The sequence below is a fragment of the Micropterus dolomieu genome, linkage group LG05, assembly GCF_021292245.1.
Source record: "Micropterus dolomieu isolate WLL.071019.BEF.003 ecotype Adirondacks linkage group LG05, ASM2129224v1, whole genome shotgun sequence".
Lineage (NCBI taxonomy): Eukaryota > Metazoa > Chordata > Actinopteri > Centrarchiformes > Centrarchidae > Micropterus > Micropterus dolomieu.
The window spans coordinates 26,194,785-26,222,732 of record NC_060154.1 but is presented as its reverse complement, the minus strand read 5'-3'; the positions used below and the strand labels follow the sequence as shown (position 1 = coordinate 26,222,732).

Below are 27,948 nucleotides of genomic sequence, written 5' to 3'. Positions count from 1 at the left end.
TGTTTGTTTGGATGTTGAATCCAGTAACTTCGCTTACGTTAGTTATGAAAGCTGTTTTGCCTTTGTCTGCATGGTATAAAAATGCATTCTTATGACTCTACTTCTGTAACAGCGTAAACACCTGTCATACTCCAGACATGCGGACTGAAACTTAATGCTCTTATGTGTGAGAGCATTAAAAAAGACCAACAATGTCGAACAGCACAATGGAAACAAGCTGCGCCTGTAACATTAACGTTACCATCAAATAAGGAAAACTGAGCAAATCAGACTGAATGCTAGGTTCGTCTTTCAGATAAGGAATATTATCCTTCAGTTAACTAAATCTTCGCGTGAAACAAGTAACTTACTTTATAATGAAATTACCCACTCGACTAGCTTTTTACAAAACTCAGCTTAACTGTTAAACGGCTGACATTACCTTGGAGTTCAACTTCTGGACAAGCCGGTGAGCACAAAGTCTTCGTCGGGTGACACGCAGCAATGTCCCAGGGTTGAGTTACACATACTTCATCTTTTGTAACTGTTTAATTCTCAAAGGAATCACTTTTATATAATTCCGCTGGTTGTGCGCACGGTTCCGGTGAATAAAATGAGATTTCCAGTTTTAAACGCAGCAGTTCAGTCCGTATCCTGCTTCATGATACAAACCGCGAACGACACACTGACCCACTCAGGAGAGTTTAAATTAGCTAAGCTAACCTAGCTCCATCCTTGGACAACAGGGATAACAAGTGGAGCGAAGTGTAGCGCAAGCGTGCCCTCTACCGTTAGGTAGCAAGTAAGGTGAAATGTCCCTCTAAAATACTTTGTTCTACTTTATGCTTAGAGATAGAGATATACACCTACTCTAGAGATATAACGTTACACCAAACACTTACTCTAACCTGAGGGCTGAGACTTTAACAATTCGTCCTGGAGGTTGACACAAAGCGTGACAAAGCAGTAAATCGTTATTTACCTAAAACCTAAAAAGGTAAGAACAACCGCAGTTTCGAGAAGAACGTTTACGTTCCCATGACAACCTGTAGGGTAGCTTGTAGGGCCAAACTTAAGTAAATTCGCGGAAGTGGCTGAAGGGTAAAACGTCACCAGCGAGTTATTAGTTTAAAACTTCAGAAAGTTGGCGTATAAACCTGAATAATGCATCATTAAAGCATGCTAAAGAACTTGTTTTGAGTTATTGACAGAATACCTAAAGTATGTTTAAGGACTGGGGAACGTGGCTTGGAATAGAAAACAAAAATGGCCAGGTTAAGGAAGACGGCGAGTCTGTTGTTGATGTGCATGAAGACATCGATCATGGCATAAACAAGCGGCAGACTGCTGTTGATGAAAGTGAGCAGACCAGTGGTGTTGAGGAAGATGCTCAACCGCCTCAACTTCTCCAAAAAGCAAAGGGCTTCAGTGGTAGGTTTGATGAAGCTGATAAACCCCTGTAGTCATGTTAAACTTTGTAGTGCTGGGAGTGGTAATAATACACTGTGCTGAATGTGTATATTCGCTTTACTAGGATCCCTGTAACCTCATTAATGTTATACTTGCTTCTTTGCAGGTTACTTTTATAATTTAGCCAGCAGTGCTTCAAAGAAACTCTCTGATTCCGTCGTTGAAACTGCACAAACTCTAAAGAAAAGTGTGGAGGAGGGGAAGATAAACGGAATTATTGATAAGGTAATTTTCAAATTTTTTTTCTTAATTGAAATGTTTTAACCTCCTTCTTTGTCCTAAAGACGTTTGGTACATGTCCTTCCCTCAGACCATTTTGGGTGATTTCCAGAAAGAACAAGAGAGATTTGTTCAGGAGAAAAAAGCGAGAAACTCTGGTAAGCACTGAATAGTATGTTTGTTTATGCATTTAGTATGTATGCATGATATGGAAGTACATTATATTACACTACAGTTAACTACATGCTAGTTTTCATTGTTCATAGGTGAAGCCGTGCCACCATGGGTTGGTTATAATGAAGAGGATACCATGCAGCAACAGATTTTAGCGCTCTCAGCTGTGAGTATTACTCTTGTTAGAAAATGTTTCTTTTGATATAGAAAAATAAGTAAATTGTGCATCAATATAATTTCAAGGGAAAATTGAACTTCAGTTTATTGCTTAATTTATTGACAGGACAAAAGAAATTTTTTGCGAGATCCTCCTGCTGGGTCTCAATTTCACTTTGAGTTTGAGCAAATGTATCCAGTCGCCATGGTGATGTTGGAGGAAGATGAGCTCCTTCAGAAGATGCGTTTCCATCTGGTTCCCAAACAGTGAGTGTCTTTACACCTGCATATTACTTTGTTCTGTGTTTTACGGCATATGAGTGGATTTATTAAAAACAGAAATATTTTATTCCCCTACAGAGATAACTGTCAATATTCCTCTCCATGTCATTCATTTTAGGGTGAAAGAGGAAGTGTTTTGGAAGAATTACTTCTACCGTGTGTCCTTAATAAAACAGTCAGCTCAGCTCACAGCTCTAGCAGCACAACAGGCTGCTGAGCAGAGAGACGTGGAGAAAACTGGCACGAGTCCTGAGGCTGTTCATCAGAAGGGTGAAACTTTAATGCCTGTGTTTAATCTTTAAGTTTTTGTCAGTGAAAAAAGAAATAATTAATTCCAAATCATAGCCTCTCACACAAAACCATAAATAGTGATATCACTGACACAAATAGAAGGCTGAGGTTTTGCCAAATATTGTGTTTTATTTTAATGTACATGCGAGATAATGTATGTTATTGTTGCAGCTGTAGTTAAACGGAAAACTTCACCTGCCATCTGCAGTAACAAACCAAAATCAAGTGAGGTAAGCCACCTGTTGTCAAAGAAAAAAATACCCAAGACAATAACAGTGGTCATCAAAAAGAAGCTGTTGGACTAAAATTTGTTTAGTTAAGAGTCTCATCTGTTTCTGTTTCTCTTATGAAAGGATGAAGAGGAGGTCTCCACCAGCCCGCCTGTTTCTGAATTTGTGAGTGATGCCTTTGACTCTTGCAAGATAAATGAGGACGACCTACGCAAAGAAATGGAACAGCTGGTTCTGGACAAGAAGGAACATCCAAAGGCACAACAAGGTAAGTTGAACTGGGTTGTCATGTAGAGTTAGCAGAGTTGTTGATCAGACTTCAATGAGTGACTCAACATTTGGTTTTTCAGAAGAGGCTGCTGACTGGGAGAGAGAGCTGCAGGAGGAACTTCAGGAGTACGACGTGCTGCCCGATAATGAGAACTGTGATGAAAACTGGGACAGGGAGATTGAAGAGATGCTAATGGGGGACAGTTAGAGCACTTAGACTGCTCCAGCCTTCACTGTTTGAAGGACACATTTAAGGTCAGAAACAGCACGACTACACATTTAATGTTCCCAGTGGAATGATTCATTTCAATATTGGTCCTCTTAAGAACTCTCAAGATGGAGAAATACCACTTAACATCATTAACATTGTACTATTTCTGTGGCCTGAGTAGTTCTTTGAGTAATTATTTACTATTGTTTTCTGCAGTTAAAAGAAAAGGAGATATTGTACTGCATGTCAAGCTCATAATGTGAAACTGAGGCACGCCTCCATAGAAAAGTGAACAGTCATACCACATCAAATTAGCAACAAAACCAGTTAGTACAGTATATAGACTTGAGTGAGGATGCATTTAATATCTTAAAAGAACTGTTCATTTGTAAGAAGAAAAATTTACTATTCCTTCTCCCTTTTAAAGGTGGGGTAAGCGATTCTAATCCAATACACGTCTTTTTGTCAAATTCAGCTAATGTCTCTTCACTAGCTGTCTGTTCTGTGTGTGAGAAACAAACAAAGTGGCTCAGACTAAGCCATACAACACTTTTTCAGCCATTGTAGCTGTGGTTTGTGTGTCAGGTAACTTTAAATGACTTGCCCACGGACATTCAGCTTAATTTCTAGTTTGCCTAAATATGCTGTTATTAAGATGTTAGCTATATTAACTGGAGTATCATTGTCTGGAGCTGCTGTGCTGCCTCGTCCTCTCTGCATGTTAGCTTCGCAGCAGCAACTGTAGCAAAAGTTTGCTAACCCACAACCTAGCTCACGTTAAGTACAGTACTTGCTGTGTCGTTGTTTTTGTCATGGGATTGGTCTGACTGGATCCAGAATGGGTGGAAATCTGACTGAATGGGAGGGGGGCCATGCGCACCTGCCAGAGCGACTGAAACATGAGCTCGCAGATTCGTCTGGTTGACAGGCTACACAAATACCATTATGATGATTTCACATTCATCCTGCGTAAAACGAGCAGGTGATGAATGAACAAATACAGCCGAACTGTTCAAATCAAAGACTCGGTATGACATTATAGACCAGAAGTTTTGATGCTTCTTCTTCTTCACCAGTTGTCTGTTGCCAAAATAACATCAACCAAGTCAGGTGACCAGTAAAGTATAGTTTTGAACAAAGTTTATCCTATGACTGAGCCAACTCTTTTTAAAAAAATTATAAATGGATATGATGCATGTGTTTGTTTGTAATAATATATGTGATAGCCAATTTTAATAAAATCTAAAAATGTGCTTTACAGTAAAGAATGTAATACACAGTGTATGTTATACCTGTAATGGACCTAGGGCACTGTGGATTTTATCAAAATGATAAAATGGATGACTGATCACATTTTTTGTAATGACATGCATTGTCCAAACAAGCTTTGCTTTCTTCCTGTTCACACTAGAGTTGATTCAGGAAAATAGACCCCAAAATCCATTGTCTTTGTGTACTTTCTGTATATGCACACTTCACTGTAGTGTTACATTCCCATTAAACCTGATCATTTATTACTGTCTAAAATGTGTTGACCTTTTCTTGCACTAATGCATGTGATTCTTTTAAAGTTTGTATATGGGTTGTTTGGGGACACAGTGCTGTATCAGACATTTTGAAACCTTGCTTTCTAAAAATGTCTCACACACACTGAACTTACTTTTACATGTCTCAATCAATGTGTAATGACACTCTGAGAAATGTTTACTGTTTTCCTCAATTAAAATGGGCAGAAAATGAAATAAAATAAAAGCAAACTGTGACTTTACAGCCCCTTGGCTGCTGGAGTACTCTTTATTGCTGAACTTGACAGGAAAACAACCTTCCCCCTTGTATCCATTTTAAACACTATAACAATAAACTATACAATGTATGTAAATAAACACAAATCCAGTAATGTAATACACAGGTTGCACTCATGCTACAACTATTGTACCTATATGTACTCACCAACACACAGAGTCACATAGATTCTGCCACACTTCTGTAGTTCATACTGAATAAATTGAAAATACTTATTTGACATTATATAAAAGTGATAATGGGAAGAGATTTCAACATCAAACAAGTGAGATATAGAAGATGTTGCAAAATGAAAAACAAAAAAAGGTTATATTAAACAGTTTTGGTTTAAACAATACTAGCTTCTTAAAAAATGTACATACTGTGCAACATTAACATAAAATACAGAAAATGCCATTTTATATTAAGTGTTCAAAAGGCATTTTGTGTGTGTTAAGTTTTTTCCTTTTTTTTAAGTGGCTTGAAGCTACTTTTAGTCTTGGGTCATAAAAAAGAAATAACATCTTAATACTCTTACAGTTTGTGACACTATTGCTATTTTATGCACAGTTGCTTTCGGAGTCACAGTAGTAAATAGGTAGTTTACATGCTGTACAGTATGTCATGTGGCTGTCAGAAGCTGCTTTGTTTAAAAATCACTACTAATGTGGGGGTAGACTTATGCTTTAAAAGGAGTAGACTGAGTTTTCGTAACACCAAACACTCAGCTTTAAATTGTCATGCTGGTCAGAGGTCTGTACTGTATGATTAGCACAAGTCTGTTGCTAAATATCAACACTGTTTACTACAGAGTATAGACAGAGAGGGAAACTGATTGATATAGTATGGTGTCATTTTAACCACCTTCAAAAGATTCAAAAGATGTATAATGTGAAAGGAGTGGCTTGTAGTGAGGAAACTGCAGAGATCCCAACACTCTGTAGTTCTACTGAGCTATTTTAACCTCTTGTTTTAACACCCACTCATTTCTTGAATCTTTGAGTCTAGCCATTCTCATCATTGCAGTTTTCAGCAGCATCAAACAGCAAAATTGGAGAGTAGCTGGGGAGAAAATCTTAATACTTAGCAGGTAAAGCTCCAGATTATTTTCTCAGAAGTTGATGGATATCAAACTAAACAAGAGGGAATGGTGCACTTCCACAGGTGGTCGGAAACACGATCCTGGAGGGGACTGCTTCATGTCTGATGGATGCATTAGCATGCCATTTTTTGCCAACATGTTATCCATAACATTATAATGCGATACATTTTCAGGGCTGTGTGTCTGTCAGCCAAAAAAACTCAAAAACTAGAAAAAGAAGCACAGTAGTAACCATGAAGAAAAGGAAGAGTTAATTTAGCTCTGGCACGCATGCATTAATAAAATAAACTCAGTATTTGTTCGTTACATTGCAGCAGCATGCAAATGGAATTGAATTATAAAGCAGCAAAAAGATTCTTTCATTTTAGGGGAGTGGACATCTGCCAGCGAATAAGGCATTCAATACTAAGTGGGGTCCTGCCATTAGAAACCAATACACCATACAGTTTGAGTTCATGATAATCACAACGCAAGGAGAGATGAAACATAACTCTTTGGTTCTGGTAATGTAATACTTTTGACTTCCCTTTACAATAGATTCTATTCTATAAATCTGACACATTTAAAATTCAGTAGTAGTCACAATCATTAAATATACTTCACAGAACAGAGTGATCACATCAGCTTTGGTCAAATCGAAATAAAGCAGTTCACTTAGTACAGCATCTTGGTGTGGAAAAAATTAAATCCTTAATTACTCTGCATTTTCCTTGGTAACAGTTCACACTGAACAAATAAATAACTCGGTGGGAAATACCCAAACAGTGCTACATTGTTTGTCTCAGAAAAAAAAAAGAAGTAGAAAACAAAGGCAGAGCTGGGAACACTGTGTGTGTGATTGTGAGGTGTGCCCAAAAGTGATTTGGAGTTATCAGCTACATATAGCACAGTAGCAGGCCGATGAAGCAGTGTGTGGCAAAAGGATGATGAGGAGGACCATGTTTATGTCAGTCCAATTTCCTCCAGTACGCTGCGCGGAGTCTCTGCTTCCTGTGGAGGGAGAGAGGAACCACAGCTCCAGTGAAGTGCTCGGTGAGCTACTGATTACAGAGGATTTCAACAATTACAGCATTACTCAAATGTGCACACACACACACACACACACACACACACACACAGACAGTGATTCCACATTTTATCTGGAGAGATGTCACCGCTGTCTCAGCAGCAGCAGTTGTGGGTGAATATTTCGCAGACATGGCTTTGTGCTAACAGTCTAATAGTTCACCCTCCTCATTCTGAATCATTATTTCAGAATACTGTAATTAGTTGTTAAAGTTGTATAAATCCATATTTCCATATTAACACTGCATCTAAATAAGTACATAAATATACATGTAAAGTGCAAGGGGTGTTCTATGCCAAACCTCCCACAACTCTTTCACCCTCCAAATTCTACATTTATATTTGGGCATTTGATACTACAATTAGTCGTTCAAGTTAAAGCTGCACTCATCCTCATTTTCTATATTAACACCGAATCAAATGGATACATACAGTGGGGAGAACAAGTATTTGATACACTGCTGATTTTGCAGGTTTTCCTACTTACAAAGCATGTAGGGGTCTGTAATTATTTTTATTTTTATTTTATCATAGGTACACTTCAACTGTGAGAGAAGGAATCTAAAACAAAAATCCAGAAAATCACATTGTATGATTTTTAAATAATTAATTTGCATTTTATTGCATGACATAAGTATTTGATCACCTACCAACCAGTAAGAATTCCAGCTCTCACAGACCTGTTAGTTCTCCTTTAAGAAGCCCTCCTGTTCTCCACTCATTGCCTGTATGAACTGCACCTGTTTGAACTCGTTACCTGTATAAAAAACACCTGTCCACACACTCAATCAAACAGACTCCAACCTCTCCACAATGGCCAAGACCAGAGAGCTGTGTAAGGACATCAGGGATAAAATTGTAGACCTGCACAAAGCTGGGATGGGCTACAGGACAATAGGCAAGCAGCTTGGTGAGAAGGCAACAACTGATGGTGCAATTATTAGAAAATGGAAGAAGTTCAAGATGACGGTCAATCTCCCTCAATCTGGGGCTCCATGCAAGATCTCACTTCGTGGGGCATCAATGATCATGAGGAAGGTGAGGGATCAGCCCCGAACTACACGGCAGGACCTGGTCAATGACCTGAAGAGAGCTGGGACCACAGTCTCAAAGAAAACCATTAGTAACACACTACACCGTCATGGATTAAAATCCTGCAGCGCACGCAAGGTCCTCCTGATCAAGGCTGCGCATGCCCAGGTCCAGGTCTGAAGTTTGCCAATGACCATCTGGATGATCCAGAGGAGGAATGGGAGAAGGTCATGTGGTCTGATAAGACAAAAATAGAGCTTTATGGTCTAAACTCCACTCACGGTGTTTGAAGGAAGAAAAGGGGACAGGACGACTGCACCATATTGAGGAGGATGGATGGGGCCATGTATCGCGAGATCTTGGCCAACAACCTCCTTCCCTCAGTAAGAGCATTGAAGATGGATCGTGGCTGAGTCCTCCAGCATGACAACGACGCGAAACACACAGTCAGGGCAACTAAGGAGTGGCTCTGTAAGAAGCATCTCAACGTCCTGGAGTGGCCTTACCAGTCTCCAGACCTGAACCCAATAGAAAATCTTTGGAGGGAGCTGAAAGTCCGTATTGCCCAGCGACAGCCCTGAAGCCTGAAGGATCTGGAGAAGGTCTGTATGGAAGAGTGGGCCAAAATCCCTGCTGCAGTGTGTGCAAACCTGGTCAAGAACTGCAGGAAACGTATGATCTCTGTAATTGCAAACAAAGATTTCTGTACCAAATATTAAGTTCTGCTTTTCTGATGTATCAAACTTCTGTCATTAAATAAAATGCAAATTTAAAAATCATACAATGTGATTTTCTGGATTTGTTTTGGATTCCTTCTCTCACAGTTGAAGTGTACTAATGATAAAAAATTACAGATGTACATGCTTTGTGAGGAGGAAAACCTGCAAAATCAGCAGTGTATCAAATGCTTCTCCCCACTGTATAAAGTGAAAGGGGTTGCTTGGAATTTGGAATAAGTTTGTTTACTTTCAGCGTTAATTACCAAAACGTGTGTGTCCTTGAGGCCTAACAAATGTATGTTTGGTGCCTTTTATTCCTCATAACGTCTGCATAGCCAAAGCGCAATGGCTGTGCTTTTTTGCATGTTACTACCACCAAATGTTGGTCAGGAGATTAGCGCAAGAGTGAGCCACCCGCATGCTCATGTGCATGCATGATAAAAACAAAGCAGGGACCAGTAAAACCATTGCTCCATAGTGGACAGAAACTCCAAAGGGCACCTGCATTAACATTTTAATAATAAAATGTAATCTAATGAATACATGTAATGTGAAAGGGGTGGCTTGTAGTGAGGAACAAATGCTGTAGTTCAGCTCACCTTCCAAATTCCACCATAAAATTAGGGAATTTTCTATTGCAAATGTTCATTAAATTTAAAGCTTCATAAGTCAGTTTTTTTATAATAACATTGAATCATATAAATACAGATAAGAGGTGGCTCTTAGTGAGGAACCAACAACTCTTATAACTGTAGTAAGTAATTACTGTAACAAACTATCAAAGCAAAATGAAAGACAGAGGACCTAAAATGCATGTCTTTATCAGTGGACCCTTTTCATGGGAGACATTTTATCTTGTCAAAAGCACAGGTGTAAATAACATTAATGATGGCTCCTTTCCATTACGATCGTCACTGTCAGTGAGTGAACATGCACAATACCAGAGCCCTGGAACTGGGTCACCTAAATGAATGCAACCATCATTAATGCTATTAAGTCACAATGCCTGTTGTGATAAGAGTCTACTGGCCTACATACTTCAACCAATTACTTGATATATACAAAACTTTTTGTCCATTCTGTCCCTACGCTAATGTGTCACAAATCATAAATAACAGACATTGTACAGGAAAACATCAGTGCTGGTAGCTTGTGGCAGAAAGAAAGAGAAGCACTTACTTTGGCATCCTAAAACAAGGTTCAGCACAAAGTAAAGAGAGGAGTTGCATCAGAGCAGTAAAACTTTTTATGCAAGAAGAGAAAAACAACCCACTTCTTCACAGTGACTTCTAAAGTGCCATTTCATTTTCAGTGCAAAATGTTCAACCCAGATCTTGAAACGTCAACTATGCATTATTCACCAGCGATAGACTTTTCACTCTTGGGGTGGATTTTGCTGGAATGACAAATCCCTCGTCACCCATTATGTGGGCTAATCATCTACAGAGCAAATGGAGCTTAGCACCATTCAGTGGTGAGGTTATCGGGTTTGTTTCTCACACAGGAGAAAACATTTGCAATAACAACAAAATGACTACATATCAGCCTGAACCTACAAAGGTGTCGCATTAAGGGGGGAAAACACCATAAACACAGGGACACAGCTATATTAAAGAAAGACACCAGCATGTTTAATTGATAAAGAATCATACACAATTTATTTATTATGTCTATTATATACATTAATAAAATTTCCTCACAACGGTCTGTCTTTCTTAGTAGGACACAGATGAACATTGATAGATCATATAAAACAAAAAAAGTGCTTAGTCAGCGTTCATTTATATCAGAAAGAATTTGTAAGCTAATTATTTCAATGCGTTTCAATGTCTATTATCATTGTAGTGTAGAAATCCTAAAGAGCCCCAAGTTAAACAGTGCAAAGAGAACATCCATTACCATTAATCCCACTACTACCACTTACCTTGAGCTTTTTGCTATCTATTTAAATAGGAAATAATTTATTAATCTATAAATAATTCAAAAGATTTAAAAACACCATTTAAACAGTTGAAAAGCTATTAGGTCTTCTAGCGTGTGCTATGGTATGGACTAGGGTTTGTTCAGATTTTAACAATTATAACAACAACAACAACAACAACTCCTAGAAATCACAGTAAGTACAATAAGTGAAATTCAAATGCATGATTTAAAGTGAGGGGACAAACACAAAAGTGTAACTGAGAAATGAGAACAGGTACCACATGACGTCTAATGTATTCCCACACATAGATGACATAATAAAAACAAGACGGGACCAATAAAAATATGAAATATAAAACAGACTGGATGAACATCTCTTGGATACAATAATAACTTAAGTGTGAGAGCGCCGGACCTGGACATAAGAATTCAGATGATCGTATTTTGTGATCTGGTCTTCAAGCATTTCCTTTCAAAGAGTGTGTATACACTTTAATGCTAGTGCCTTGAAGGTACAGTCAGACACATTTGTGCACCACAGGGGGCAGACTTTCCCCACACAGTTTGAAGGCAATATCACACAATGCCATTTGTCATTTGTAACTTCAATCTGACAATTTGATAAATGGTGACCAGTGGTTTTCAATCAGGTGCCATCTTGATCCAACAGTCTACAGATTTTCTTTCAACCAAAGACTACAGCAGCTGATTTCCACTTGGTTTTTAAATAGTTAGTATATTACCTGCTGCACAGCTGAAGTAAAAATAAATGGTACTGATTTGCTGAGGTTGCAGATCAATTCTTTACCTTGGAAACAAAACTACATTTCTCAACACAAGGTCCACTGATGGAGGCCAAGTGGGTGACGATGGCACATGATGCAAACTTGCTTTGCTACAGTGGTAATGGTAAAAGAGGGGTGTTCAACTGGTGCAATGAAGCCAGTAATAAGTTGACAAATGACAGGCATGTAACAATATATCACCACAAAATATATATTATCAATAAACATATTGATAGCTAACATCCTTAGTAGCGGGGCATTGATCTCTATTCCAGCAGGAGAAATGCCTAATCCAACCTAAATGTTTTCAGCATTTACTGTAGTTGTTTTCAATGTACTTATATTGTGGCGAAATTATGTCCAATTGAAGTGAGCTGAGAATATTGTTACACCCCCTACACCAATGACAATGACAGGTGCTGAGAGGGCAGAAAGAAAGGTGCCAGGCACTGAGGAGCTCAGCATGCAGGGTGGATAGCAGCAGCGGCAGCAGCGATGGCAGCCAATCAGTACACAGGCACATTAAAGTACTCATGACGGGGCTGGGGGAGAGAAATGCACACAGCTTAGAAAACAAGACAACAGTGAGTCATAACAGCCACCTCATACAGACACTCACAGGACATGCAGAAGACACTGCAGCAGGCTGGAGCTACCACCTATACGCACTACTCTCTTCACGTCATTATCCATTATAGGAGTAGTTCATTTCTTTTATGAAATACACTCATTGGCTTCCTTGCCAAGATTTTGATGAGAAGAAGAGCTAGCCTGGCTCTGTCCAAACGCCTATCAGCACTTCTAAAGCTCACTAATTAACACTCTGTATCTCGTTTGTTAAATCTATAAACATAAAAAAGATCATTTGTGCTGGAACGACATAGAGATTCTGTGAATAAGCATATTTCTACAAAATGTCAAACTATTCCTTTAAGTTGCCTTTTAACGGGGGTAGTGCGATGGGGAATATTCCTACTTTGCCAAAGTCAAAAAAAATGTCTGTTCATTTTTAAGGTCTGCAGAACTGTGAGCTTTGTTTAATTCTGCTCATATTCTGAATACCTTTGGGAAAACGCATCCACAAGTCTGTCTTACCTAAGGACAAAAATATATATGAAATTCCCCTAAAAAGCAATATTTCCTTTTGAGTGAGAGGCTATGAACAATTTGAAACTAACAGATATGGAAACACTTGTACTGTGTACCGTTTCATTTTCATTGCTTACTCATTTAATCCACAGTCAAAGTGTCACCTGTCCAAACTGCAGAAATGCAATCATAAAACATTTGGTAGGGGACAGTGTCAATGAAATGTTACACATACATGGAAAACAAAGACAAACAGACTAAGACAGACTTTGTTTTCAATACAAACATGTATTATTGGCTGTGGAGAAACTAACTAGTAACACAAGACCAGGAACACCGTCTTAACCAGAAGGACCTGAGCTACAGACAGACTTATATACACGGTTAGAAGACTGAGGCTAGTTCTGACTAGCGGGCTCTAGCAAGTATGCACGGCCTACATCCACAGACACAGAGTAATCACCTCAGTGGGCCTAATGCTGGAAAAGACCAGAGGACTCAGAGACCATATTTGGGACCATCACACCTGTTAGGCAAACAATTTCATAAAGGACAAAAATAAACAACTCAGATTAAGATTAAAAACTCTCAGGAACCTACAGCATCTACACATGTACAGTATGTGCTCGGGGAGCAGGAGGTTAACTGTGCACCTCCTCAATAAAACTGTCCTCTTCACGGGGACATCTCTGCTTAATTTATCTCTGATGTCTCACATGCAGAGTTGAGCTGAGCAGGAAATCTTCTGAGGCATCATTATTCCAAAAGAAGATCTGCTTGCTGGCACCAAGGTAATGGCCAGCTCCTGAGAAATGTTTCATTAAAGGCTTATCAAAATAACTTCAGCCAAATCCCCAGTGGTATGTTTCCCAGGTAATTACTGCACTACGCTCTTACTAATGCCTCAAAGCCAGAGGCACTCATTCCAAAAGTGCCCCCAACTCAACCCTGGCAATATTTTTATTACCTTACGTGTACATTATGTTTAAATTGTTTCAAAGGATGGAAAGAATTTTTGTCTCCAATCATCAAAATCAGGATAAGTGTTTGCTCATACCGTATGTCCATCCATTAAAAGAAACATCTTATCCACCACTTGTTGAAAAAGTGAAAAAACAGGAGTAAATTCTGCACCTCACCATTGGACAATAATTAGACTGATTACTAAATCACACCGATAAGGAGTTTGATTGCTAAAGTAATAAATCATTTCTGCAGCATCTCCAGTAGTAGAGATGTTAGTGAATTTGATCTGATTGCTCTCCTGATTACAAAATGACCATGATGATGTGCTTGTTTCAGGCTGATGATATTCTTTATGGGGTTTTTTTGTCAACAAATCCCATGAAAGGGCCAAAGCCAACACTAAACTGAGTTAACTAGTAGACAAAGAAAAAACAATTATATTGGCCCAGATATAGGAATATTTTTTTTTAAATCCTAAAAGATCAAAATTGGTACCGGTCGAGCTCTACTACCAAGTACTGTGTGTGTGGCTAAACCTTGATACATCTTATTCCTCTGTGCCAAAGACTGGGGAAAAACAGATCAGTGTGCCACACTGTTCATTATGAACACACACACACACACACACAGTCCCACATACACCATCTTACTGCCGCGATTGCAAATAGTCCCCAACAAGTGCATTATTGACACTTTTTTGAATAACATTTGTTAAAAAGTGAGCAGCTGAAAATTATTGAGCCTTAAAATTTCATGGGCTTTGTTGAGAAAAAGAAAAATGTAGAACAGCCCTCTGCTAGTCCTTTAATATCTTCATTTTAGAAGGTGATGGTTGTGTAAAATGGTTATTTTGGATCAAATAACACCATGTACAACACCTGTTGTTATTGATCAGAAATCTTATTCCCACCATTTCAAAGAAAAACATACAAACTCATTAATCAGAATCATCAATGAGCATTTTCATTCAAACAACAGGCTAGAAACATTCAAGTTTGAGTTCATGCCTGTTATGACTTGTACGCTTTGTCAGGTGTTTTTCACTCAGAGTTATGAGACACTCATACTGAGAGAAGTACATGCAGGTAGAAGTCCACAGCAGGCAGAACTGGAAACCCATGCTGACTGACTGACAGCACCAGTCTAGTAGTTACCAGTTGCCTGGGTGGAGGCATGGATGGACTCTAGGCCCATTACAAGATCTCCTCATTTGGTAAACTTCCCCAGTCTTCACTCTGGCTCTACAAATACAGAATTGAGCCAATCAGAGACCTCTTTCTCTCTCCCTCTCAGGGTAAACGTGGAGTGGCATTCCATATGAGGATATCAACTAAATGGTTTAAAATGGCAACTTACTTCCTAACTGCATACACTTAAAAGGAAAAAGGCCTACATTAGGAACTTACCATAAGCCTTTAGGATCACAGTACAGTATGTTCTGTACAGCACAGCTACCTGATGGTCCTGCTGACTGTAAATCAATGAACAGCTTCACAGTTTGTCCTCAGAGATTATGGACTTGGCTCAGCAGCAGCAGCTGCCTCACAGCTGATGGTTATGGACCACAATAGAATTTCCTAATGCTTTACTTCATTACTTAGTTTAGGCTACTTTGTATTCCCAGTTTGGTAACAAGAGTAAAATTTCAAAGTCATTTGAGTTTGTAAACTTTTGGGTGAAGTTTATATTTTTCCATTTCATGTTTGTCTTCTTATCCATTTGTACTGCACAGATGATGAATGATGAACTATGAAAATGTAAACAAACTGACTAGCCTTGAGGCGTGGTTCTTGTAAAATGAAACACTGATGGCACAATAATAAAAACACCACTAGAGTGAAATATTAAGGTGATGTCATATTCTCTATAATCCAGCAGGATAAAGAGAAACGCATAAAGTGAGGTATACTGCCAAAAGCTTTTTAAAGTATGTTTATTTATTTTTCTTACATGGAGTTTTCACAAAAGCCTGACAGATACATCAGGCTAATATTACTAGCCGATATTGACTGATCTCAGCACATGTTAGAAAATGTGCAAAATTATAGATTTTTAGTTAAATTAAATCCAGTCTTATTTCAGGTTTATTCTGCTGCGCAGGTGGTACTGTTACTCATATTTGGTTATTTTTAAACCCTCAAAACATCCTGCCTTAGTGCACATCTTTATCACAAATCCCTCAAAAATCTAGTATTGTTTTGCTCTCTACAGTTCACGTTGCCCTTCTCCACTGGGTGTTAATGGTTTGTCAGCAGTGGGCTGATTTTGCTTCCCAGAACTCATTAGCAGTGCCCTTTTGGCTCACTAACTTACTAAATGTTGAGCAAACAAATTCAGCACACCGATCAGCCTGCTGACACTGACTGGGTCTATACCACACTGCTGTGTAGTGCCAAATACTGTTCTGTTCATTTTAGCCTCATTTACATGCATTTAACATTAAAAACTGCCTTCACAAGATCACTCTTTAAAAACCGTGTGTTTTGTAGCATCTATACAAATTAAAAAGCTCTGCTGTAACAGAGTCAAGTTTTCTGAATTATGATACGTTTAAGCTTTTGATTTATGACATTAATAGATTTAAGTGAAAGACAGCGTCATGTGTAGCTGTGGTGACGGATGTTTGTCGGCATACTGCTGAATATTCTTTTAGTCAGAATCATAATTGTGATAATCTAGGCCAGAAGAGAGTGTGTGTGTGTGTGTGTGTGTGTGTGTGTGTGTGTGTGTGTGTGTGTGTGTGTGTGTGTGTGTGTGTGTGTGTGTGTGTGTGTGTGTGTGTGTTCTCAGCAATGCAGACAATGAGGCTTTGTTCTGGGCTGCAACCTGAGTTCCCCTTTCATCAACTATAAAACAAATTTGGAGAGGTGGAGAGTCAAATCATTTAAAATATTTTAGTGACACTGAAAGAGAAAACAAAATTTTATAATAACAATAACAGAGCCTGTGATTGAATCTGGTGATATTACATGTTAATGGCATTCTTGTCACTGTGAAAAAAATATAAGCTCTTTATTAAAATTTTCATTGAAAATTAAGCATAAATATTCTCTAATAATACAGACCTTTGTATGTAAATATGCTGCTGACAAAGAGTTATTGGTTAGTTACATCAGAGATATCAGGGTTGAAGTAAATATGAGGCAGAAAAACCACACCAGCAGCTTCAATATCTATGCAGTATTACTGACACTTGAAGTACTGCTGGTATGTTGTTTCTCCCGGCTTTAGTGTTGTGTTGCTGAATCTACCGTTACATCTAAAGCTACTGATCTAACACTACAGCAAGGGTTATTTGGGTTCTTACAAACTGTACCTGCAAACAGGCGCATCTGAAAGTCTAGATTCTGCAAATCACAATAGTAAAGAATACACAGGCAAAGAGAGAAAAATGTCAGCTGAAATCAAGATCAGGCAAACTAAGTGGAAGACAATAAAGCACTGTGAAGGCAAGGAAACGGAAATCACAAGAAATAAAATGTCAAACATTTGTGAAAAAGGCTGCATAAATCAACTGAGTACTACAGTGTATTCAGGCAGCTAAGAAAATGACAATAAAGATGTATTTAGGAGTGGTCATCAGGAATTCAACAGTGACATCATGAAGCACTAGCAGTCCATAGTGACCTCTCACTTCTTAATAAAGCAGTGAAGCAAGTTATGACTTGAAGTTACAACAGAGAAACTCAACATTCAAGACTCCCTATAAGCATAGGGTAAAGTAACTTAGTTATAGCTACTCTAGTTAAGGTTGTGGAGTTCATTTTTGTAGTAACAAGGTCCACATTTGACTTTTTAAAATATTCAGTCTGACTTCACCTGAGTATTATAAGGAATAAAGTACAATAAGATAAGACAAGTCTCTTACTCTAACATCATAGAACAGCTAGCGGACCGTGAGGAGATATTCGCTGAATCTCACAAAGAGACATGTATTGGTTTTGAATCGCTTATCCCGCCTTTAAGGCCCGAAATTGTTGCACGTTTAAAAATAAATATGACCTCACACTGTTTCAATCATGTTTACACACAGAATCCAAAACCTTCGTCCGTCTGTAAAGTTTTCGGAACAGGTTTGGATTTTTCGCATCTGTCAAAAGCACAGTATCATTTCAGAACTCATTTTGCCTCATTGTGAATTTTCGCAACGAATAGAAAAATAAAATGCATCGGTCTCAGTGTACAAGGTTTCTGTGTGTAACGTTTTTTTAAATTGGATGACGGATTAAAAATAAAAAAAAAATAAAAAAAGCATACAAAACCAAAGACTTGGTGTGAAAAGGCATTTACGGTTTTATCTCACTGATGTCACCATTTACTGTTCACCCTCTTACAGGTGTATCGCAGCTGTGTGAAGTTACTGCTAATGCAAATCCTGCATTTCCTACTGCCGCTAGTTCACAACAAAAGCATTCAACAGGCAAAACACGGGAGAGCTTTTATTGTTGAGCAGTCACAGGAAACACCAGTCATCAAAGATCTGAACAAGGCAACAATCATTTCTACCTCTTGTATCAGCGGCTCAGTTTTAAATATCACAGCAGATAATGGAACAATAAGGAGCAGCTACAGTAAGTGTGTTTCTATCAAACTATTTTTCTGCCTAATTTCAGTGTGAATTAAAAAAAAACAAAAAACGATTGGAAATGCCAGAAATTGCAACAAAGTGCTTTTCTAATAAAAAGTATTGGGCCATGCTTGCTGTTCCACCAGTACTAGTGTAAAATGCTGTGATTCATTCCTCAAACTCTTTCTATTTCACCTGACTTTGATCTGAAAACAGACACTTACAATGGAGACTGAGGGCAGATTGCTAATGAAGTCATTAGTATGAAATCAATATTGTTTCCACATTGATTTCATTAGATGCCTTACCTCCTGTAGCAAGTCAGCCTGCTCAATGGCCTTCAATACATTCTTTTTGGACGTTTCCTGAGCTTCCCCACCCAGCAAGAATTCATCCAGAATGAAGTAAGCCTTCTCAAAGTTGAAAATAATGTCCAGCTCACAAACCTGTTGTTCAGAAATGAAAGGACACTTATTATGAATGACTTGGTGGGTTCAACAGATGGCTAACATATCAGGAACCATGTCAAGGATACACAACAGATCATAAAAGAGGTGAAGAGACAGAAACGCACACTGCCAAAGTATTTGTCCAGCAGCTCCACATATCTGTGGATGATCTCCAGTGTGATGAGCTCGTTGTCCTGGTCCTCTATGGCACAGCAGAAGTACAGGCTGGCATATCTGCAACACAGTGGCGAGCCAGCCAACTTTAATGTCAATCAATCCACATAAACAAATACAAAGAATCTTTCATAGTGAAAACTGCAACATCAGCCTGTATGACAAACTAAATAGAAGAAGAGCTGACTTTGTGCATTTTTATCACTCAGATGGGATCTACAAGTGATTTATATACTGCCTCCCAGCTCTCAGTGCTGAGAGAGTGTTATTATTAAGAGTTCGCCGTTTACTGTTTACAGGGGATTCATTCAAAAGCCAGAAGCCACATGCAGAAGGCTGTACGAGTTAAGCCTCATCCTGCCATGGTTCTTTATCCTCGATAATCCCCATGGCACTCTTTAAGCATGTGATGATTGGCTAATAAAAGGAGCTGGTCAGTTGGCACAATGGAGTAGGCTGCAGATTTTAGACAAGTAACACTTCTCAAATTTGACCTAGGACTATACTTGTTGGCAATATTAATTCCTAATATTGTTGAATTGTTTCGCTTCGTCCTTGTCTGCTGTGTGCAAGTGAATGCAAGCCACTGCAAAGCTCAGGAAACACAAAGGGTTCAGTTCAGTTGTTTAGCTGTGTGTGGCACAGAGAAGTGAGACAGCACTTTTACTGTAGCTGACTCACACAGGCATTGCAAGAGGAAGTTATGGGGTCGGCCTCAGCTCTGATCCCAGGCTGATTTTGACACATGGTCAGATGGGATGCAGTACACATTTTGAGGATTTGGATTGCTAAAACCGGTATTCATGAGGACAGGCTGTATGTCTTCATCATGATATGCTTAGAGCTGCAACAATTAGTCGGTTAATTAATCTGCCAATCGACAGAAAATCAATCTGCTTCCAGATTCTCCAATGTGAGCATTTGCTGCTTTTGTCATATTTGACAGTAAACGGAATAAATTTGGGGAAAAAAAAACAAGCAATATGAATACATCACCTTGAGCTTATTCACCATCTTCTGATCTTTCAGAGACAAAACAAGTCACTGATTGAGAAAATAATTGCAGATTAATTGATAAGCCCTAGACATGCTGTGTCTTCTTCCTATAACCTTACTGTAGCCGTTTTCTGCAGATCTCATTTTTCCAGAACCCATGTCACATTTTATATTTCATACTGTGTAATTGTCACAAACAGTCTAAACATCAAACAGCGGAAACAGTGATAGCCTTTGTTGTATTAAAAACTTTCCACTGTGTGTCCTAAGGCTCAGGTGGCATACCCTGTACCCGCAGATCTGACCTGACACCTTATCATTTTTATTTCTTCTCACTAAAGTTAATATGTCAGTAACGTCTCCACCAATACTGAATCATGTTCTCAAAGTAAGTACTATTGCATGTCTTTTCCTTCACCTCCAGCAAATGTATTGTTCATCTTTGACACACAATATCAACACTCGGACAGCTCTATGTGAATACGTAGGGCTCTCTCTTTATTGAGAAAGTTAGAGAGTGGAGAGCTACAAAGAACTGTGAAGAAACATATATAGATACTGACCACTGCGGTACAACTAGATCCAGAGGCAGCAGCCCTAATCACTTATTTAATGACACTTTCATGACTTAATAGGATGCAATAAAGAGTCCACTGAATTGTTAGACAAAAAACACAGACACATGAATAAACTATTCATAAGTATGAAAATGGGAAAGTTATTATTTTAAACTACTTAAATTTAACAGGAAGACAAACATTTCTCTGGTTGTGCAATGGTGCAAAGTCGCTGACTGGTTATCACCTCGACTGCTGTGTTAGTCTGTCTTTGTTGGGTCAACCGGGTTCACCAATAGTCTGCCTCGTTGGCACAGCAACAGGATATAATGAGGCAAAATGAATGCTCTTTCTTGTTGTATTCTGAGTGCACTCATGATGCCATGATGAAATTCTTCCAGTACAACCAGAAATCCTTTTGTAACATTCCTACCCACCTCTTATATACAATCTTGAGGTCTCTCCACTCCAGAAAGCTGCACATTTTGGGCTTTCGAGCCAGGACCGTCTGCACCAACTCTCTGGTGATCTTCTTTTTCTCTTTATCAGATAAAGGCACGTACCATTTCTGAAGCCTGAGCTTGCCTTGTCGACTGAATAGAAGCATGAACTGCATCTGAAATAAAGAGAGGAGAGAAAAGCACAATGAAAGATGAGAGGAAGGAGTGGTTGCTTAAAGACATCCGCAGGGAGAGGCAAAAAGCATTCAAAAGAGAAAATCTAAAACACTTTTTATATGAGACTGGATGTAACATTAGATATTAAAAGTCAGACTGATTCTGACGTGGGAGCTCAGGGCTCAAGAAATTACCAAGATACAAGACAGATTAAATTTAATCAGCTCAATCAAAGTCAGGAAGTGAATAAAAGGCCAACCCTTCGTGCAGTAATTTAATATTGATTGCCAATAGCAGAGTTAGGTGTTAAGCTATATGTGAATGGACTGCTGCCATGTGTCTAAGATAAACAGCGCACCGTTTCACCGCATGTTCAAATTCAGCAACTGTTTACCAGAGTCAACACATCAAGATACATTCAAACAAATCACATGACACTGCCATTTAAAAAAAAACAATTTAAAAGCCAGTTCTCTACAGTTACAGCAAAGACACGACTGAAATCATCATCACGTCTTCACCGTTATCAACACAGCCTGGAGGAAGTAATGTTGCCGTTAACACCGTTATCGAGCCGTTAGCTTAAGCGTGTTCAGCACCCGCCTGGCCTGTTTTAAATACGACATGCGCCCGAGCGTGTGTGTATATTTTATTATAAAACGTGCAAAAATACACACTCAAAACTACTTACCTTGAATGACAACACGGTATTCTCCGCTCAAGAAAATGAGGCTCCCAACGCCACCCTGAAACATACTCGGCCAGGCATCAAGCTTTTGATTGGCCGATGAAGCGCTCAGACGCTTGTTCATTGGCTAACATTTACTTTTACGCCAGTCTCCGCCTATCTAAACCTTTAACTCAGAATCGCGGCTGTGATTGGCTCGGATGTGCATCAAGCAAACCACAAGGAGCAGGATAGGTCCGCCCTTTAAACGTCATCATCAGAAGCATCACCTGAATGTTAAAAGAGGTGGTCCATTATGCAGGAGTGACATGTAGCTTTGTCACAGCTGGAAGTGGCAAGTGTAGGACTTTATATGCCATATAGTGTGTTTGATATGGCTTTTGATGAACATTTAAAATAATATATAGGCTCATATGAGTTATTCTAGTGGTATTTAGTGGTTGCCTACTCTATCAGGCACACTGACACGCTGACTCACTCACCAATCACTAGTTAACATCACAGCAAATGGAGAAAAAAGTATGCAGATATCTACCTGTTTACTGGTTACCACTTATTATTTATTCATCATTCTTTCGTTCTCTATTTCAGAACTGTTCATACTGTTCATATTGTCATATTGTATATACTGTCTACCAAATCTACCTACCTCAAGTAAATAACACCTGCACATAATATTTATTCCAGCATCCTTTGCACTTTGCTCAGTCGCACTGTGTTCATGTGTACATGTATGTATGTATGTGCATCTGTATATCTCATCCACCTCCAACATGAACATAATAATAATAATAATAATGATACTTTACTCCTGCATCCTTTGCACTCTGCTCATTGCACTGTTGTCTCAATCTGTCTATATTGTTTTTGTTTATAGTGTGTAGATATGTGTTCTCTATACTGTAGCCTGTGCCTGAGTTTATTATTGTATTATTGTATGAGTAAGCACATCCTGAGCAATGTACAATCCTGAGTCAAATTCCTCATATGTGTACACATACCTGGCAATAAAGCTGATTCTGATTCTAATTTTGTTGCCTTTGGACAAAACCAGGCTAGCTATGCTATGCTAAGCTAAGCTATGCTAAGCTTCTCCTGTATCCAGCTTCATATTTAGCATACAAATATTAGAGTGGTATCAGTCTTCTCAACTATCTCTTAGCAAGAACAAGGATAAGGCTATTTCCCAAAATGTCAAACTACTCCTCTTAGATGTAAGACAAAATGTACATTTACATGTAAAGTGACATTATGGCACCTGTTGCAGTGGTGGACACAGTTTTTTTTAATCAGATGGGACAGCTGAGGTACAGGGAGCATGAGCAAATTAGGCCACTAGGACGTCCCTTACTTGATGTTTTAAAGTAAAATATTAACATGGGATCATCTGTGATTGCTGTGAATTGAGTCTTTGCCTAGGCCATTTCTAATGTGTCACCAACGTATTCCAACACATAAGTAGTTTGTGATGTTGAAAGGTGATGGCATCATAATCCTGGAGGACTCCACCGCCATAGAGAATGATGCTCACTCTTGATTTATGAAGTGATGGCATTCCCCTCAGCTGCAGTACAAGCAATACAACAATAAGACAAGCTTAGGGGAGGTGTCGATGGGCCAATAGAGAGTGTTAGATAAGGTCATCACGGGTCTGTGGATTATAGTAATCCTGTCCACTAGCGTTGGGTGTCACACACACATCGCATTCCAGCACAGCTGAAGAGGAAGATGGAAGTCACTGCTCGTTGTGCTGCTGTACTGCTCGTCCTGCTTCTGTCTCAGGGTAAGTGTTCGCCTGCATGAGGGATATTATTAAATCATAACCATAGACTGTATATAAAAAGATTATAACACACTCTGTCTGCCTTAAAAACTGGGCATTTACTCACTGTTCTTCCTTGCTTGTTGTGTCTTTTTGTAACCATGCTAATCAAAGTGCTGTACAGAAACTTTGCCGCAGTAAAATTTGAGATTTACTTTATTTCATTATGAAGATGTTTGTTGAGCTATTCATCGATTGTGTCTGTCACAAAAATAACAAAAACAAATCTCAATTCAGGTTTCTTCTGGTCACAAACACACAAATAATGCAGAATAGTTTCATAGTCATGTTTATGACAGCAGCAAACTTCATAAATAAATTTGTCAAAGTCTTAATTTTAGTTTAGTTCAACAGAAGTATGGTTTTAGCTTTCATATTAATGTTCACCATCTGCCTCTACATTTCATGCATCTGTTGATGTGGTAAAGCCCTGATTGCTGTTCACTCACAGGAGGTAAGCGTCCCTTAATAAACCACCTGAAAGAAAGTTTGAAATGGGGTTTTGAACTCACTCTGGGAGCAAATTCTGCAATAACTCCTCCCTGTGTGCCCTTCAGGAAGAGGAGGCTGTCCAAGAGGTGGAGGTCGTCCAGGAGGATGAGGTTGTCCAGGAGGAGGAGGCTGTCCAGGAGGCGGACCAGCCGGTGATCGAGACGTGGACGCGGAACATCAAAGCCTGCACCTGTGACTGCGAAGCTGCTGATTCACCGACAGGTATCCCCTCTGTCGTCCCATCTGTCCTGCCAACGTCACTGCCACCGCCATCACCTCAGGGTCACTCACTGAACTGCATGCCAGGTGAGGACTCTTGGCTGGCTCCACCCGGGTTACATGACCTGGTTTGACTTGTAGTCCCCTTTCTGTTGGATGTTGGGCAGGGCAGTAAGTTTTGAAAAACGTGAGGCACATTATGTGAAGGACGCTGACATGGTAGGGCACATCACCCATGTAAAGATGAATGAGATGAATGGGCTTTATATCCTGTGGATCCACCAGAGAGCTCCAGTGGGTGTGATGGATCACACAGCTGATGATATCTGGCTGTGTCCTTTATATGCACTCAGCCAGATCTTGGCTCAGTCTGCACAATCACCTTCTACTGTGACATTTTTTTCAGCCACACTTTTACTTTGAGTTAAAAGGGCATGGATCTGTCATAGAGATGAAAACAGTTTGGGTTGAAGAAATGGATAACTGTGAGGAAGAGGCCCGGAATGGCAAAAGCTGTTAGATAATCTCATTACCTGTGCAGGAATGTGATGAGCAGATTAGGGAGCCCAAAATAGGGCATGCCCTTCACTTAATAGCATGATACTGGGCAAAGCAGCACACGGGATGATGTCCCGATCATCTTATCTTCCACCGTATCACGCAAGCTTTCAGAGTATCGGATCTTAGTGTAAGCTAGATAATCAGCAAGCAGGAAGGCCGGTCAGAATACTTTATTAAGAGAATAAAATCATGAAGACATTCAAATGTTACTTGGGCATTATACTGTATATTGTTTTTGAGGCTGTGAAAAAAAACCCTGTGTCAACCTTTTTTATGAATTTATTTTGACATAGCACGGCATAATGGCAGCATTCAGATAGTGTAGTCATTATGAACAGTTAATTAATTGTAACAGAGGAGATGTGACAAAGTGGACTTTGTTCCAGTTGCAGGTCAGGTGTAAATCTGGAAACAACTTCAGCATCAGTAAAAGGATTGCATGCAAGTGTTGAACACAAATATACTGTATGTCAGGCCCAGACCAGATCAAGTCTTAAGCAATTATCTTCCTATATTAAGTAAACTCTGGCCGTTCACGTGTTCTGATGGCTGAATCTTACCAATGAAAAAGTTTTAATGCTGCAGTAAACTGTACATCTGTCCTCCACAGAATGCCCTTACCACAGAGCCCTGGGCTTTGAATCTGGATCTGTGACATCAGACCAGATCAGCTGCTCCAATCAGGAGCAGTACGTCGGCTGGTACTCCTCCTGGACCCCCAACAAGGCTCGCCTTAACAATCAAGGCTTTGGGTACGTCACAGCAACCTACCTCTTCTTATTGTTATTGTGAATATACTACAACAAAAGCATACATACTGTTGGTTTTTGCTAGGTGTGCGTGGCTGTCCAAGTTTAATGACCAGTTTCAGTGGATCCAGATTGACCTGAAGGAGGTGGGTGTGGTGTCTGGCATCCTCATCCAGGGCCGCTGCGATGCTGATGAGTGGATTACTAAATACAGCGTCCAATATCGCACCGTGGAAACTCTCAACTGGATCTATTACAAAGACCAGACAGGAAACAACAGGGTAAGTACACAAAATAGAAGTCAGTGTAGGACTGAGGAAAGTGGATTTGAAGTCTTTTTAATGCAACAAATGGCAGGTTTGTGACTCGTTTCTTTGTCACCAGCAGAGTTGCAATAAAAAAGTGTGAAAATTTGTTTCCCTGACATGTCGTGTAAAATCTTAGTAAGAACAAAAAGTGACGCCCTCACAGTGACAAACAAACAACAAATTATCTGAAAGTCTTAGGCACTAGTCATTCTGCTTTGAGTTGTTCAGCACTGTACACACACACACACACACACACACACACAGATTATATAACCAAGCCATTTTATTAGCGGAATACAGCAATGGACAACTTCACAGTACTGCTTTTGTCCAGTAGATCAAGGTCAAGGATTTAATGCGACACATAAAAAAGACCAAATGAAAGCTGAATCAATCAATAATCAGCTATAACCCATAAAAAGTCCATTGCTGTCAGTCCTCTGTTAAAGGCAAATGTAGGCGTGTATTACAATCCTTTAGGTAAAGGTAACACTAATGATCACCTCTTGATTGTCTACCAGCTAATAAAACTTATCACCATCATTTAAATTGCCCCCTGTAGGCTCAGTTATATTTCTCCCTGTGTTAAATATTGAATTAAGTATGTTCGCCTCATTACTGGAATTAAATGAATTGTTTTTTTAGTTAGTGAAGAATAAATAGTCTGGGATTTTATTCTCCGATCTGCTGTTAAATGGTATCTATTAGGAATGTGAACACAGGGATTTCAGCACTTTAAACACATTCAGTGCAACTAGTTATTGACCTTCAGATCTCACGTAATGTTACTCTTGATGGTAATATTTTGGATTTGTCTTCGTCTGTTAATTATGCTTACTTTGTTCACTCTGACTCAATGGCCCCAGCCTGTATGTGAAAATGCCCCACTAAAGAGCTGCCGTGTCACTTTTCTTAATATTTAGTTTTTCTGCATTTTCCATAATAATCTCTCAGAAAAAGGTGACATGGCAGAGTTTAGCATGGCTTTTTTTCCACTGAAATGATTGGTTTCTCTCTGGTTCCAGCTTCTCCAATGTGAGCATTTGCTGCTATTCTGTTTCATATCATTTTAAATTGAATGCACTCTTGGTTGAACAAAACAAAGACATGAAAATGTCACTTTAGGCTTTAAGAAAGTGTGATGAGCACTTTCCACTATTTTCTGACATTATGTAGACCAAGAAATTCATCGATTAATCAGGAAAATAATAGCTTCAGCCTTAATGTTTCTTTTCACTTCTATTTGGCGGTCAAATTATCCACTGTGATTTTTACATACACTGAAAAAAATATGCTGGTGTTTAATGAGCCAAAAGGACCATCAAATATCTAATTAATGCAAAGGCATAAAAAATAATAGTTTAAGGAATAATCACATCATATGGGATCCATGTCAGACATGTTTTTCTTTAAGTATAAGAATGAGCTTGATAGGAATCATCATCAGTTTTCCTGAGAGAATGGATCCTCATGAAGAACGAAGTGAAAATGAAGAGACATGATAATAAAGTCGTTCACATGCAGTTTACTTCCTACCCTACAGGTCTTCTATGGGAACTCTGACCGCTCCTCTTCGGTGCAGAACCTGCTGCGCCCACCCATCGTAGCTCGTTACATCCGCCTGCTGCCGCTGGGCTGGCACACCCGCATCGCCATGAGGATGGAGCTGCTGATGTGCATGAACAAGTGTCCCTGAAGTGAACTCACCCTGCTTTTTCCTCACTGTCCATCCTTCCCCTGCCAAGCGGCGGCTTGCCAAAAGGGGGACGCTGGTCCAGCAGTGAATTATGACCATTATCTCTATAACATGTCAGTCTTTCTGTGGTGAGACTCAAAGAAAACTAAGTCTGGGCTGGTGGACATGTTCGGTGTCCTTTGATGCACTACTTCTCTGTCTTAAAATACTTAAAAATTAATTGTTTTAACATGTAAATACAAAATTGGACACCTTCTTCAGTGCATACAGGGAATTCCAGTTTGAAACGCAATTTGGAAGCCTGGAGT

General features: G+C 39.3%; 5 protein-coding genes across 11 annotated transcripts in view; 2 read left to right on the top strand and 3 right to left on the bottom strand.

Annotated features, from left to right (window-relative positions):
- The window catches only part of shroom2a (shroom family member 2a), a 31,424-nt gene extending 30,421 nt beyond the window's left edge, over positions 1–1,003 (bottom strand). For 2 of the 3 annotated variants that reach the window (XM_046050181.1, XM_046050182.1), the window contains exon 1: positions 422–1,003. The gene's annotated coding sequence lies outside the window, so the exon portion shown is untranslated. The remainder of the gene's footprint in view (positions 1–421) is intronic. The other variant, XM_046050183.1, reaches the window with a different exon arrangement.
- Positions 1–27,948, bottom strand: part of LOC123971410 (cytoplasmic FMR1-interacting protein 1 homolog) — a 1,205,200-nt gene that overhangs the window by 195,510 nt on the left and 981,742 nt on the right. The gene's annotated exons all lie outside the window — the stretch shown is intronic.
- LOC123971441 (synapse-associated protein 1-like) lies at positions 913–5,055 on the top strand. Its single transcript, XM_046050288.1, has 9 exons — positions 913–1,410; positions 1,556–1,674; positions 1,760–1,826; positions 1,935–2,008; positions 2,126–2,265; positions 2,399–2,550; positions 2,743–2,801; positions 2,925–3,069; positions 3,152–5,055. Exons 1-9 carry the CDS (start codon positions 1,203–1,205, stop codon positions 3,277–3,279), a joined length of 1,092 nt encoding a protein of 363 aa, XP_045906244.1. The 5' UTR covers positions 913–1,202; the 3' UTR covers positions 3,280–5,055.
- LOC123971465 (AP-1 complex subunit sigma-2) lies at positions 5,041–21,952 on the bottom strand. Of its 5 annotated transcripts, none has more exons than XM_046050327.1 (5): positions 21,797–21,952; positions 20,926–21,104; positions 18,887–18,995; positions 18,621–18,758; positions 5,041–7,156 (listed from the first exon to the last, which is right to left on the bottom strand). In XM_046050327.1, exons 2-5 carry the CDS (start codon positions 21,102–21,104, stop codon positions 7,109–7,111), a joined length of 474 nt encoding a protein of 157 aa, XP_045906283.1. In that variant the 5' UTR covers positions 21,797–21,952; the 3' UTR covers positions 5,041–7,108. The 5 variants fall into 5 exon arrangements, with proteins under 5 accessions (XP_045906283.1, XP_045906285.1, XP_045906287.1 ...); XM_046050329.1 differs by lacking the exon at positions 21,797–21,952 and adding an exon at positions 21,627–21,749; XM_046050331.1 differs by lacking the exon at positions 21,797–21,952 and adding an exon at positions 21,464–21,488.
- LOC123971455 (retinoschisin-like) lies at positions 23,522–27,940 on the top strand. The gene is made up of 6 exons (XM_046050316.1): positions 23,522–23,576; positions 24,044–24,075; positions 24,173–24,413; positions 25,498–25,639; positions 25,722–25,917; positions 27,488–27,940. Exons 1-6 carry the CDS (start codon positions 23,522–23,524, stop codon positions 27,638–27,640), a joined length of 819 nt encoding a protein of 272 aa, XP_045906272.1. The 3' UTR covers positions 27,641–27,940.

Coding starts and splice junctions, on each gene's coding strand:
- LOC123971455 (XM_046050316.1), top strand. CDS start 23,522: ATGGAAGTCACTGCTCGTTGTGCTGCTGTACTGCTCGTCCTGCTTCTG. Junction 23,577..24,043: donor CGTCCTGCTTCTGTCTCAGG/GTAAGTGTTCGC, acceptor GATGTGGTAAAG/CCCTGATTGCTGTTCACTCA. Junction 24,076..24,172: donor TTCACTCACAGGAGGTAAGC/GTCCCTTAATAA, acceptor TGTGCCCTTCAG/GAAGAGGAGGCTGTCCAAGA.
- LOC123971465 (XM_046050327.1), bottom strand. CDS start 21,104: ATGCAGTTCATGCTTCTATTCAGTCGACAAGGCAAGCTCAGGCTTCAG. Junction 18,759..18,886: donor TGGACAAATACTTTGGCAGT/GTGCGTTTCTGT, acceptor TCTGAACAACAG/GTTTGTGAGCTGGACATTAT. Junction 7,157..18,620: donor AGGCTGACTTGCTACAGGAG/GTAAGGCATCTA, acceptor CTCCCTCCACAG/GAAGCAGAGACTCCGCGCAG.
- LOC123971441 (XM_046050288.1), top strand. CDS start 1,203: ATGTTTAAGGACTGGGGAACGTGGCTTGGAATAGAAAACAAAAATGGC. Junction 1,675..1,759: donor TAAACGGAATTATTGATAAG/GTAATTTTCAAA, acceptor TCCTTCCCTCAG/ACCATTTTGGGTGATTTCCA. Junction 2,009..2,125: donor AGATTTTAGCGCTCTCAGCT/GTGAGTATTACT, acceptor ATTTATTGACAG/GACAAAAGAAATTTTTTGCG.